This window comes from Pipistrellus hanaki, assembly GCF_964339955.1.
Source record: "Pipistrellus hanaki genome assembly, chromosome: 3".
Classification (NCBI taxonomy): domain Eukaryota; kingdom Metazoa; phylum Chordata; class Mammalia; order Chiroptera; family Vespertilionidae; genus Pipistrellus; species Pipistrellus hanaki.
The window spans coordinates 90,140,827-90,153,028 of record NC_140505.1 but is presented as its reverse complement, the minus strand read 5'-3'; the positions used below and the strand labels follow the sequence as shown (position 1 = coordinate 90,153,028).

General features: G+C 33.3%; 1 protein-coding gene across 30 annotated transcripts in view; it reads right to left on the bottom strand.

Moving 5' to 3' along the window:
• Positions 1-12,202, bottom strand: part of SUPT20H (SPT20 homolog, SAGA complex component) — a 62,819-nt gene that overhangs the window by 5,076 nt on the left and 45,541 nt on the right. For 13 of the 30 annotated variants that reach the window (XM_084879539.1, XM_084879542.1, XM_084879540.1 and 10 more), the window contains 9 exons: positions 11,772-11,923; positions 10,927-10,953; positions 10,319-10,351; positions 9,628-9,745; positions 8,770-8,869; positions 8,480-8,638; positions 6,487-6,556; positions 5,830-5,975; positions 997-1,052 (listed from right to left, as the gene is read on the bottom strand). In XM_084879539.1, the coding sequence (XP_084735665.1) occupies positions 997-1,052; positions 5,830-5,975; positions 6,487-6,556; positions 8,480-8,638; positions 8,770-8,869; positions 9,628-9,745; positions 10,319-10,351; positions 10,927-10,953; positions 11,772-11,923 (861 nt within the window). Of the gene's footprint in view, positions 1-996; positions 1,053-5,829; positions 5,976-6,486; positions 7,521-8,479; positions 8,639-8,769; positions 8,870-9,627; positions 9,746-10,318; positions 10,352-10,926; positions 10,954-11,771; positions 11,924-12,202 lie in introns of all 30 variants that reach the window. The other 17 variants (XR_014794661.1, XR_014794662.1, XR_014794663.1 and 14 more) reach the window with 4 other exon arrangements.

Genomic DNA, 12,202 nt, shown 5'->3' with positions numbered 1-12,202 from the left:
AATCTGTGCACGGGTAGGGTCCCTAGGCCTGGCCAGTGATCAGGGCCTATCTGTGGGGTGACCAGTGAGGTGATGTGGAGGCAGGGGGGGGGGCACTCGCCTTGGCTGGTCTGGGGCCTGCAGGCTGGGGGGAAGCTCCTGCATTGAGTGTCTGCCCCCTGGTGGTCAGTGCGTGTCATGGTGACTGGTCATTCTGCTGTTCAGTCGATTTGCATATTAGGCTTTTATTATATAGGATACCAGATTGGTTTGATCTGTCTTTTACTGTTATTTCCCAATTTTGTGTCTCTAAGTCTTTATATTACCTATCTTTTCTAAATTCTCTATAGATAATCTTATCAACTACCAACCTGGAGTTGATAATTTAATCCTGGAGTCCAAACCTTACAAAGGACCTAGAGCCTAACACTGTAAATATTTTAAGTTCACACTCGACGTGTACGAAATCTCCACATTTGATCTCTTTATATGCTGTCTATGTTGGCATTTATATCATTTATAAGAAAAGCCTCATCATTAGACACAAAATGTAATCTAATGAATATTTACCAAATGACTCTAAGGTGCCTGGCACTGTGCTAAGAAATTCTCCTCAGGAAAAGAACAAAGCTATTTTTAAATCCTCTATTCAAGTACAAAATCTTTTGTAAGCAAAAAGTACTACATATATGTAGACACAAATGGTTATTGAGAGAGATATTATTTTTTAAGTGTAGGTATTACTGCTAATGTAGGCAACTATTCACTTTGTAGTTGTCAATTCTCCATATCAAAACATCCAGTTCTTGCTTTGACAGAGGTCAATGAAAGTACAGTATGAAAGACACCCATTCTTTCTTCTTACCCTCTCAACCATGCAAAGGTAGCAATTATAACCATATCCTCACAAGATTCTGAACCATCTCAAAATTTCAAATGCTGACATATATAGGTATACATTGTAATAAAAATATCAAAGTATGAAAACTTTAATCAAGAGCAGTGATTCAGGTTTACCTGAAGTAGATTCAAGGGCCTGAGTCTTGAAGTAGTTTTTAAACCAAATGGAACACCTATTAAATACAATTCCTGGTTATAAAAGGGAATTAAATCTTTTAAACATGAAAACACTTTATACTTTAGCATAAATAAATATGACATTTTAAGTACTTTCTGCCTAGATTTGCTTTATTTTCTATACTTTCAAAATGATCTTAAAAACAATACCCATCAATACTGAGATAAAAGATGTGAGCATTACATGTACATTTTATTCTATATTTGAGAAACTGAGACTTCTTTATCACTATTTTGACTGTTAGCTGGAAAAAGTAATCTAGACATATGCATAGGCCATAAATATAACTGAACTATCACAGTTATGCAAACACATTTTCAGGTGTTGGCTTCTATTGACATTCCTAGGTGCTATATACTATATATTAGGTCTAGTAATAATTAATGTCATTTTCTAATACTTTTTTAAATCGAATTTATTTAAACAATACAACAAAATTTAATCAACAATATAGTTGCCGTTGTTTTCTGCTACTTGTGCCCAACACTCAGGAAGCATTTTAATCCCTCTGTTGTAAAATTCTTGTGATTTTGATGCAAAAATTTCGGTCAATGCATTTTTGAGGCATTCTTCATTATTAAATTTTTTTCCAAGAAGAAAGTTTTGCAAAGAACGAAACAAATGGTAATCAGAAGGGGCAATATCAGGAGAATATGCAGGTTGAGGGAGAACTTCCCATTCCAACTGGCGCAGTTTTTCAGCAGTGATTCTTGCAGTATGCGGTCGTGCGTTATCGTGGTGAAGAATTACGCCCTTCCGATTAATCAGCGCGGGTTCTTTTTCTCTTAAAGCTTGGGCTAACCTTTCCAATTGGGCACTTTACACTGCACTTGTAATGGTTTGGTTAGATGGTAAAAGTTCATAATGAAGAATTCCTTTAAAATTCCACCAAACACACAACATCACTTTTTTCGCATGCAAGTCAGGTTTTGGCGTGGGCTGCGGAGCCTCATTTTTGTCCAACCATTGAGGCCGCCTTTTCAAATTAACATACAGCACCCATTCTTCATCTCCGGTAACAATTTGCTCTAAAAATGGCAAACGGTTTTTGACGAGAGAGGAGCGAACTGCAAATTGTGACTCTTTGATTACGGTTGTTGTAGGTCAACTCATGAGGAACCCATTTTCCAAACTTTTGGACTTTGCCAAGTGCACGCAATTGATTGGAAATTGTTTTTTGTGAACAATTTAAAGTTGTCGCAAGCTCTTGTTGGGTAATTTGAGGATTTTGCACCAAAAGAGCTTGAAGAGCTTCTTGATCAAAATTGGACACACGGCCTCGACCACTCTTGTCATCTAACGAAAAATTTCCCTCGCGAGATTTCTCAAACCAATGCTGGCATTTTCTGGCGCTAACTGCATCGTGACCAAGAGCACTACAGATGTTTTTTGCAGCCTCACTTGCTTTTCTTCCTAATTGGAACTCGTAAAGCATGCAGTGCCGAATATGCTCTTCATCCCCCATCTTCTTAGCCCTAGTTTTGCAACAAAAACCAAACCAAACACAAACTTTTTCAAGCAAAACTTGTTAATTGCACTTCACACATTCTGTAGATACCACGTGTTTGAAGGTTATGTCAATACAAGTCAACGCCAAGCAAGATTTTAAACGAATGTTTTAAAACGACATTAATTATTACTAGACCCGATAGTATACGATAATCACAACAACTATATCTCTGAGAACCAGTGTGCTCCATGCAATTATTTTAAAGTCCGAATGCTAATATGAATAATAAAGTACAATGAATTTTGTTTGTAGGGTCAAACTAATAGGAAATAATACTGTTAATTTTGTGACAACATAGAACACATCATAAATCAGGAGTTGGCAAACTTTTTCAATAGGTCAGACTGAAAATGTTCTGTTGGATATTCTTCCTGTTCATTTTTCTTTACGTTTTAAACACATCTTTAAAAATGTAAAATCTAGTTTAGACTGTAAGATTTTTATTTGCTGACACTAGTCTCAAAATGCATGTATATTTTTCTCACTAACAATATATACCAATTTGAACTCTAATTAAAAATGTATCTAGTCTGCTAAGCAAATTTTTTTTTAAAAGGTAAGAGACAGGCCCTGGAAAGGCAGCTCAGTTGGCTGAAACATTGCAGGTTTGATTTCTGGTCTGGGTATAGGCAACTGATCGATGTTTCTCTTTCACACAGATGTTTCTCTCTCTTTCCATTCCTCTCTAAAATCAACAAAAAATAGCCTCAGATTAAATAAGTAAATAAACAGATAAATAAGTAAATAATAAAAAGGTAGGAGGCAGGAAATTTTTGTATAGAGAAACTTAAAAAAAAAAAAAAGCATAATCAGATGAAAATATGACACTGATTTTACTTTCAGGAATTCTCATGTAAAGAATTGTCAAAATTCCCTTTAAAGGTAAATGACATCTATATAATGCTATTGCTTATTAAAGGCACTTCATTTATTAATCTGAAATACCTATTATAGTTAGATAAATTTACTCATACTTTACATCAAATGAAATGGAATCTAAGGAAGAAAAACGGACTTCCTTAAGGACCCACAGTTAGCATTGGAAGCCATGTGTAACTGGTAGAGTTACATGTAAATATGAACATTCTAAATTCAACATCTGGCCGAAACCAGATGGATTTAATGGCTCAATGGATAGAGCGTTAGCTTGGGGACTGAAGGGTCCCAGGTTCGATTCCGGTCAAGGGCATGTACCTTGGTTGTGGGCATATCCCCAGTAGGGGGTGTGCAAGAAGCAGCTGATCGATGACTCTCTCTCATCGATGTTTCTAACTCTCTATCTCTCTCCCTTCCTCTCTGTACAAAATCAACAAAATATATTTAAATTCAACATCTGATTCCATTTCCAGTGCTTCCACCACTACAGCACATTTATGCACATTAAAATAAGAACATCAGCCAAAAAATTAGGAAATTACAGAAATATGTTAACATGCTTATATGATACTAGAGGCCCAGGGCACGAAATTTGAGCATGGGAGTGTGTGTTTCTCAGCCCAGCCTGCACCCTCTATAATCCAGGACTGCTGGTTTCCAATTGCTCACCTGCCTGCCTTCCTGATTATCCTTCTACCTGCCAGACTGATTACCCCTAACCACTCCCCTGCCAGCCTGATTGATGCCTAACTGCTCACCTGCAGGCCTGGTGCCCCCCAACTACCCTCCCCTGATGACCTGGTCACCCCTAACTGCCCTCCCCTGCAGGCTTGATCGTCCACAACTGCCCTCCCCTGCTGGACATATTGTGGCAGCCATCTTGTGTCCACATGGGGGCAGACATCTTGTGTGTTGGAGTGACTGTCAATTTGTATATTACTCTTTTATTAGATAGGATTCTTTGGGCTCTCTTAAGTCAGTGATTTTTCAATCGGTGTGCTGCAAGAATATTTAAGACATTCAATAGTTACGGACCTCTTTTCGTTTAGATTGTTAAAGAAATGACAACAGCCATTTGGTGTGAATGCTCTGACTTGAATAATATCCAGAGAGGATATATTATAGAGTTGCATTGTAAGGTAGCATCTGCTTGGTCAATTCTTGGTACCAGAAATCCTTATATACGAATATAGGCACCTGATTTTTATTTTTTGATTCCTCACTGAACAGTATGTTTTTATTGACTTTTTAGAGAGAGAGCAAAACATTAATTGGTTGCCTCCTATGCTTCCCAAAACATTCCTGGTGCCCTGACCAGAAATCAAACCCTCAACTTTTTGATGTATGGGATGATGCAGCTGAACAACCCAGCCAGGGCTAGATATCTGATTTTTTTAAAAGTTACTTTGTAGCAAAAAAGGTAGGTAATTACTATTATTATTTCTTTCTGTAAATAAGTCAAAATTATACCTATTTTTTGTCAGATCGGCAAAAATTAATTTTTGGTGTGCCTGCCACAGAATTTCAGTAATTAGTTTATGTGTGCCATGAGGTGATAAAGGTTGAAAATCATCATCTTAAGTCATATAAAGTTTTTGATTAATTTTCTTACTATGTCAAGTTTGTTTTTCCTATTAAATTTTTTTTCTCAGCAGTAGAAAACTGGATTGTAACAAGATATTACATTACATTCTCTTAAGGAACATTAAATAGTACAAGCTGTTATAGCTATTTTCTAGTATATGTAGTAACAAGTTACTATTGTACAACAATAAAACTACTACTATTGATGGCAACACATATTTTTAAATGCTTAGGTCTAAGGTATAATTTAAGCAGTTCATCTGTATATACTCATTTAATGCTCACAATTAAGAGGTATTAAGGTATTATTATTATCCACATTTTATTTATGAAAAAGTGAGGCACAAAGGTAACTTTCCCATGATTACCCAAAAAGTTAAGTTACAGAACTGGGATTCAAACTCAGGCAGTCTGTCTCCAAAACGGGGGCTTTTAATTGCCACACTATGTTGCCTTTCTTGCACAATATATATTTTCAAGATACATTCCTTTTATTTGGAGTAAGACTACACTGATAACAATAAGACTATCAATGTTAACTTTATTATAATGTGTAGAATACAAAGATATAATTTGCAGATTTATGGGGCTTATCAAGTTTCTTTCCAGAAGCTGATTGCTAGATGATTTTTAATTTAAATACCATAACTTTAAAGGCTTTCAACATAAGCCTTTCCTTTAAAAAGAGCCTTTTTAACATGAGGCATGTTAAATATTTTTAATAACAGCATAAAAATGTCATTTTTACATTAGTATGTATTTTAATTTTTTAAAGAGGTTATTATATCTAATATATTCTGACCTGCTTGAGAAGCTGCCTGCATTGTACCAGGTAATGCATTTGGTAGCAGACCTCCTGAGGGGAGAAGGCTTATTCCTGCAGGAGTTATGGCACCAGTGTTACAGCCCAGCATAGGGTTTGAACCATTCATCAAAGCCTGAGCTCCACTAAAGGAGAATAGACAAAGCATTAAACTTATAATATAAAAGAAAAAAAATCAGAGCCTTAATTCCTTAGATTAAAAAAAGAAAAAAACAACATCACCATTAAACCAATTAGATAATTCTATATTAAATATCAATTTCAAGGCTGTTTCCTTTTTATGCTAGAAAGTTACAGCAAGGTTGGCTAAAATTAAGTACATATACTGCATATTTATCAAGGTTATAATATAATTTCAAATAGTAAAGCACTGATCGAAGGATTAAAAGATAGTAACAGAAGACAAACAGAAAAATCTAAGCTACTGTCAATATGTAATAGTATTGTCTCCGTGCATATAAATAGATGTATTATTCAAAATTAAAATATACTTGGTTGAGATAGCTTTTATCCATATTTATAGTATTTCCTTTCATTTTCAGTAAGATGACATTTATTCTTAATTTCACAAATGAGAATTCATTCAGATTGGTGAGAATATCTTTTGAAAAAATCAGGGCATCAATGAAGACTTACCAAACAGAGCCCACTACTTTGATGAAGTTAAGTCCAGCAGAGTTTGCCATGACCTGGGTAGCTGTGGTTCCTGGAGTTATAGATGTTACCATGGTGGAAAGAGGAATGGTCGTTACAGGCATTGCCTGGCTCAGAGACCTTTGCTGCTGAGCAAACTGAGTTAACAAAATGGGCTGAGGGGTGAAGCCTGAATCTTGGGGAGTAGGGGTAGGTGAAGGGATAATAAGAGTTGAGCTCTGAACATCAGGAGGGTATGGGGTCGATGAAAGGGTTGGTGTAGGAGTAGATGGCTTAGGAGTTCCAGATCCTGCTCATTGAGAAAAATAAAAATTGCTAGTTTGTTATAAATGGCCAGTCTTTTTAAAAATAAGGTTAATGGAATTTTACTTAGCACTGACAATTTGTTCCAGTTTTTTTTTTAAAGCAGTTAACTGCAAGTGTTAATTTCTACACATGATACATGAGTGTTGCTACACTCAATTACAATTAAGGATGCAGTATATTACCTAAAAATCCCATAAGATGTTATTATAGTAACATTAAAAACACACATTTGTATTCTACCACAGTACTCATTTAAGTTATTTTCCTATATGTTACCTTTAGTCTAAAAAGTTTAAAATGAACTCAAATTAACTTTTTGTTATTTACAATTTCACTAATTTAGGACTTCATTTAAAAATACTGCTTATTTTCTATAATAGTCTGAGATAACGCTGAACATATTTAATAAATTACATATGGTTAATAGTCATATGTGGCACCTAAATAAACATGTTTAAGTTCTAACACATCAAGTTTATCCTGACAAGCCAATTTACAAAACACAGTAATAAAGCAAATATTTGATAGGTAATACTGCATCATTAACAGTAACTGTGTACTTCTATTTAATTGTAGAATGTATAGAAAATCTGTTGTGAATGAAGTATACACAGTTTATCAACTTTTTAAGAAAAAACAAAACAAAAAACAAAAACAAAAAAAGTAAAACCAAAAGCTCTTGAGGTGTTTTCTTTTTTAGCTTTCATGTCCTGCAGAAAGAAAGGAAAGAAATGTGAATGTCCAGAAGCTGTCACTCAACCCTTACTTAAAGTAACAACTGTGTGCAGATTAGCATAATTCATACCCACAACATAAAAAGTGTGAATAAGACTTTCAGGAAATTGATATATTTTTCTTTGTGCAAAACAAGAAGGCAGAAAAATTACACCTTTTGAGCTATCAAGATGAAGATGTTTATATCTAATGAGAAGACCACCCTATTACTGTGCAGTGTACTAAAACTTTCAGCATATTTTAATTACCTATAAAAAAAAAATCTAAAAAACTGGAATGCTTTCTTGCAAATTAGGATTGAAATATCTCAGATATTTATTAATTTGAAGAAATTCTCCCCAAAGAATTCTTAAATAACTCTTCTTAATGATAAAAAAGTATTAAGTACTAAAAATTACATTTTAATATCTTCAGAATAATGCTTTGTAATCATCACGTTTTACTAACTGACAATTTATAAGAGTGTAGAATGTTTCAGAAAAATTGGCTTTCAGTTTATTGAATCACCACCTTGGAAATAGTTGGCTTCTTACATATACAAAGACAAGACTGCACCAAGAACACTTATGACATTTTTTTTCATATAGCTGCAAAGTTTATGTAAAATGTAAAGTGACCCCAGGATAAAATAAAATAAAAAATATTCTGGAATTTTACTACCATATCTAACTACCAGATTTTTAAAAAGGATATGTATAGGCTGTAAGTCTATAAGAAAGGTATACACAAGGTACATACATAAATATAGAAAAACAAATACAATTATATTAAACATATAATACATATAATCAACGAGATTTGCCTCAAGATTATCAAAACTTATACATTTGGGTACACAGTTTATCCAGATTTTACTGGTCAAAAAAAGCTATCTAGGAAACACTAATGCTAAAGTTTATGAAGAGTTACTATAAGAATTTAAACCAGAACTCACTTTGTGATGAACTGGCAGGTGACAGGGCAGCTGGAGAAAGCATGCTAGCTTGACTGAGATCCACAGATGACTTTCGAGAAAGACTTGGTGGCTTAGAAGCAGGAGGAGGAGTTGGAGATTTAAGAAAGCTGCTGGCCTGTTGTGGCGTAAAATAGTTACCTAGAATATAATATTGGTTCCTATAATTCAAAATTTTGTGAAAATCAAAATATGAATAAAATTTTAAAAATAAGTTATGACCATATGATGTTTTTTTACACTAGATTACAGAAAAGTAGGGAATGTAATACCTGTGGAACTATTTCCTGAGCTTGAGGGAAGTTTGATGGGTGGAGGTCGATGTTTTATCCCTTTCCCTAGTACTGAAGACTGAACTGACACGGTCTCAGGCTATAAAAAAACAATGACATTAAGTATACTTGTTACAATTAAGGTCAAATCTATATCTCATAAATTAATACCACTATAATTCCCAGAAGAAAAAATCATTTTATTTTTGTTTAAATATTTTTGTTTATTTCAGAGAGGAAGGAAGAGGGAGAGATAGAAACATCAATGATGAGAAAGAATCATGGATTGGCTGCCTCCTGCATGCCCCCTTCCCACAATCAAGCCTACAACCCAGACATGTGCCCTTAAGTGGAATCAAGCCAGGGAGCATTCAGTCTGCAGGCCAACACTCTATCCACTGAGCTGGGCAGAAAAAAAAAAACATTTTAAAACTGCAAAGTACTTTCAGTGGTTATAGACTGAATATTACAGATGTTACAGAAGAATAAATTTCAAATAAGGTCATCTTATACATAAACAATGAAAAAAAAATTTCTGAGTAAGCGGGTGGGGAGAAAGTTTGTGAGAAAGGGACAGAGGAGTAAGATGGAGACAAAGCTTAATCCTTAGATTATTTTTTCCAGAAAAGTATATATGAAAGCCACTGATTCATTATACCTTTTGCACTATCTTTGTATATATTTGAAAATTTCCATTATAAAAAGTTAAATTTAAAAAAAATTAAAAGTACAATCAAAACAAAACAATTGCTACATCCCTCAAAAAATAACATATCTCAGATTACTTGAGAAACAATTAGGCACAAATAATAAACAACACACACAATTTTTGGCATAAAAAATAAAAGAAACACACACTTCTGTTTCTTTCCCTGGAGAAAGCTGACTCAAGCTGGCTGAGCCACTGGAGCTATGCAACATCTTGACTGGACATTTGGCTTCAATCTGGACCAATTCCTGGTACTGATTAACTACCCTAAAATATTAGAAAAAATTTTTTAAAAGCAGGTAAGAATTACTTAACTCTTTTAAACATCAATTTATTATGTAGAAAATAAATACTGTTAATTAAAAAGTTCTATCAACTTAACACAAAAATTAAAATTTGACAGTTTACCTTTCTGTTAAAAGTACTTTTTTAATCTTTTCAATAACAAGCTAATGCTCTAAATCTTTTTCACTTAAATTATCAATCTTAAAATATATTTTCAGTACCTTATTTCAAATACAGAAATTACATGGATTATTTTTTAATTAATAAACAGTCAAAAAAAATACCACTTTTACTTAACATTCTGATTAAAGAGCTACTTAGAAAGTATCTTCCTTACCTACTATAGATATGTCTACATTTTTAAATTTAAACTAAAGCTATATTTTAAACATTACTCTTTTAATTGTTACTTTCCTAATTCTATTTTTTAAATCCTAGTAAAGCCTATGGTATAACTAAAATCAAACTTTTGATTCCTAATGAAGTACTCTTTATCCTCTGAGGGAAGATTTTCATATCTATCCAGATCAAAAATAAAGATGCTAGTATTTTTACCTTTCAGCATCAGTCTTTGATCCTATAATGAACCTAAAATATTTAAAAAGAAAGAAAAGTATAAGAATTCTCTTAGGGAGTTCTGGAATTACTTTTGAAGGCTTCCATTTTAATTTATCAAATTATTGACAGTAATTTGACAAATTAAAATCTACCAAGATATGAACAAAATTTAAAATACATTTAAAATTGGGAACAATAAAGTTTGGCATGCAATAAAATAATATTGTGAATAATTTGGCTGTTTTAATTTAAGGGAAATTTATTTTGCCACAAAACTTAAGTATCAAAACAAAATCTGGGCTGAAAGTTACCAAATGCTATTCAACTTTGCAAGTGTCTGTTCTACAACAAAATTCTCTGAACTGTGTGCAAGGCCTTGTTTTCATTTTAACCTGTAGCAGCTCTTCAGCTATATTCCCAAATGATTATCGCAACCAATGGTTTTAGAAGTCATTAGTTTACATAGCAGGAACACAATATATTTTAGATAAGAAAGATAGTTGATTGGAAACTCAGAAAAAAAATGTATTCACTAAGTCTTTAAAGAGCTTGACATTTACATGTTTTCTTAACAGATTTTAATAATGTTTACTTTTTTTAATTACCAATTTGAATGATCTTCTGTGAAGGAGCTGAAATATAAAATGTAGAAAAAACAAACAAACAAAAACCTGGTTAATGCAGCTTAAACTTTAACTTCATCGTTATTAAATCAAATAACTTATGAATATGGAGAATGACTGAAAGATAACAAACCATGCAGTATTTTTGCAGCAACTCCCTAATATAAAGGCCAAAAATTTTATTTTCTTCTTGTCAAATCTATTTGGGTAGCTTTATTAACTAACTTTTAAAAATAAGAATATATGTTACTCCCCGTGTTTAAAAAAAAGTTCATAAAATGATTTAAAATGAACAATATGTATCTTTAAGTGGAAGATTAATAAAAATAAAGGTAATAAAAATATCAGATCCTTCTATTATACTTAGCATACAACAATAGAAACTGCTAATGTAAAAAAAAAAAAAAAATTAGTGGAGGATTGATGACTGCTACTGTTTCCTCCCATCAACTTTTACTTAGGTATTGGTGAAGTTATTCTTTAAAATCCATCTTTCTGCTGCAGTTTCAAATAGTATTTTGTGTACATAAAGACTTTATAAACAATTTAACAGAGATCTGGTCCCTGCTTTTTTCTCCTCTTTGTAATTTCTTATTTTCAAAACATCATCAACTTGATTAAAATGGAAAACTAATAAAAACAAAATTAAATACTGGTACCTTGTACTAAATATATGTAGTTCATAAATTTAGGAAGCCAAATCTAATAAGTGTATTTAAGTAACAAATAAATCCCCAAGGGGGAAATTTTATTCATTAATAGTTTACCAGTAGTTGCTAAATAAATTCTGATGTTTTTGTCAGTTACATGTATTTAACAGAACTCACTTGGATGGAGACATATGGCTGTCAATCTCTTCATCTTCTTTACATGGCTGTATTTTACCGTAGTAAAGTGGATCGCCAAGTGACTGAAAAATGGTCAGCTTTGTTTTCTGATTACCAGCTTCACATTCAAATACATAATCATCTTTGACATCCTGAAAAAGATAGAGCATCCCATTATGAACAAAAGGGGGCTACGGAGACATCCAGTAAAGACTGTGGCAAAGGTAAACTCGATACCCCTCACCTCCTACAACCACATCAAATTTTACAACTAAAACATACAAAAATCATCATTCAGAACGACCTGAAATCTAGCTGAATGGAAGTCCTACAGCTGGGAATTAATGAAGAAGCACATCAAAACTGGTAGGAGGGGAGAAATTGTGGACCTGGCTGGTCCCACACCCATGTGTGGCAGTTTAACATCAGGA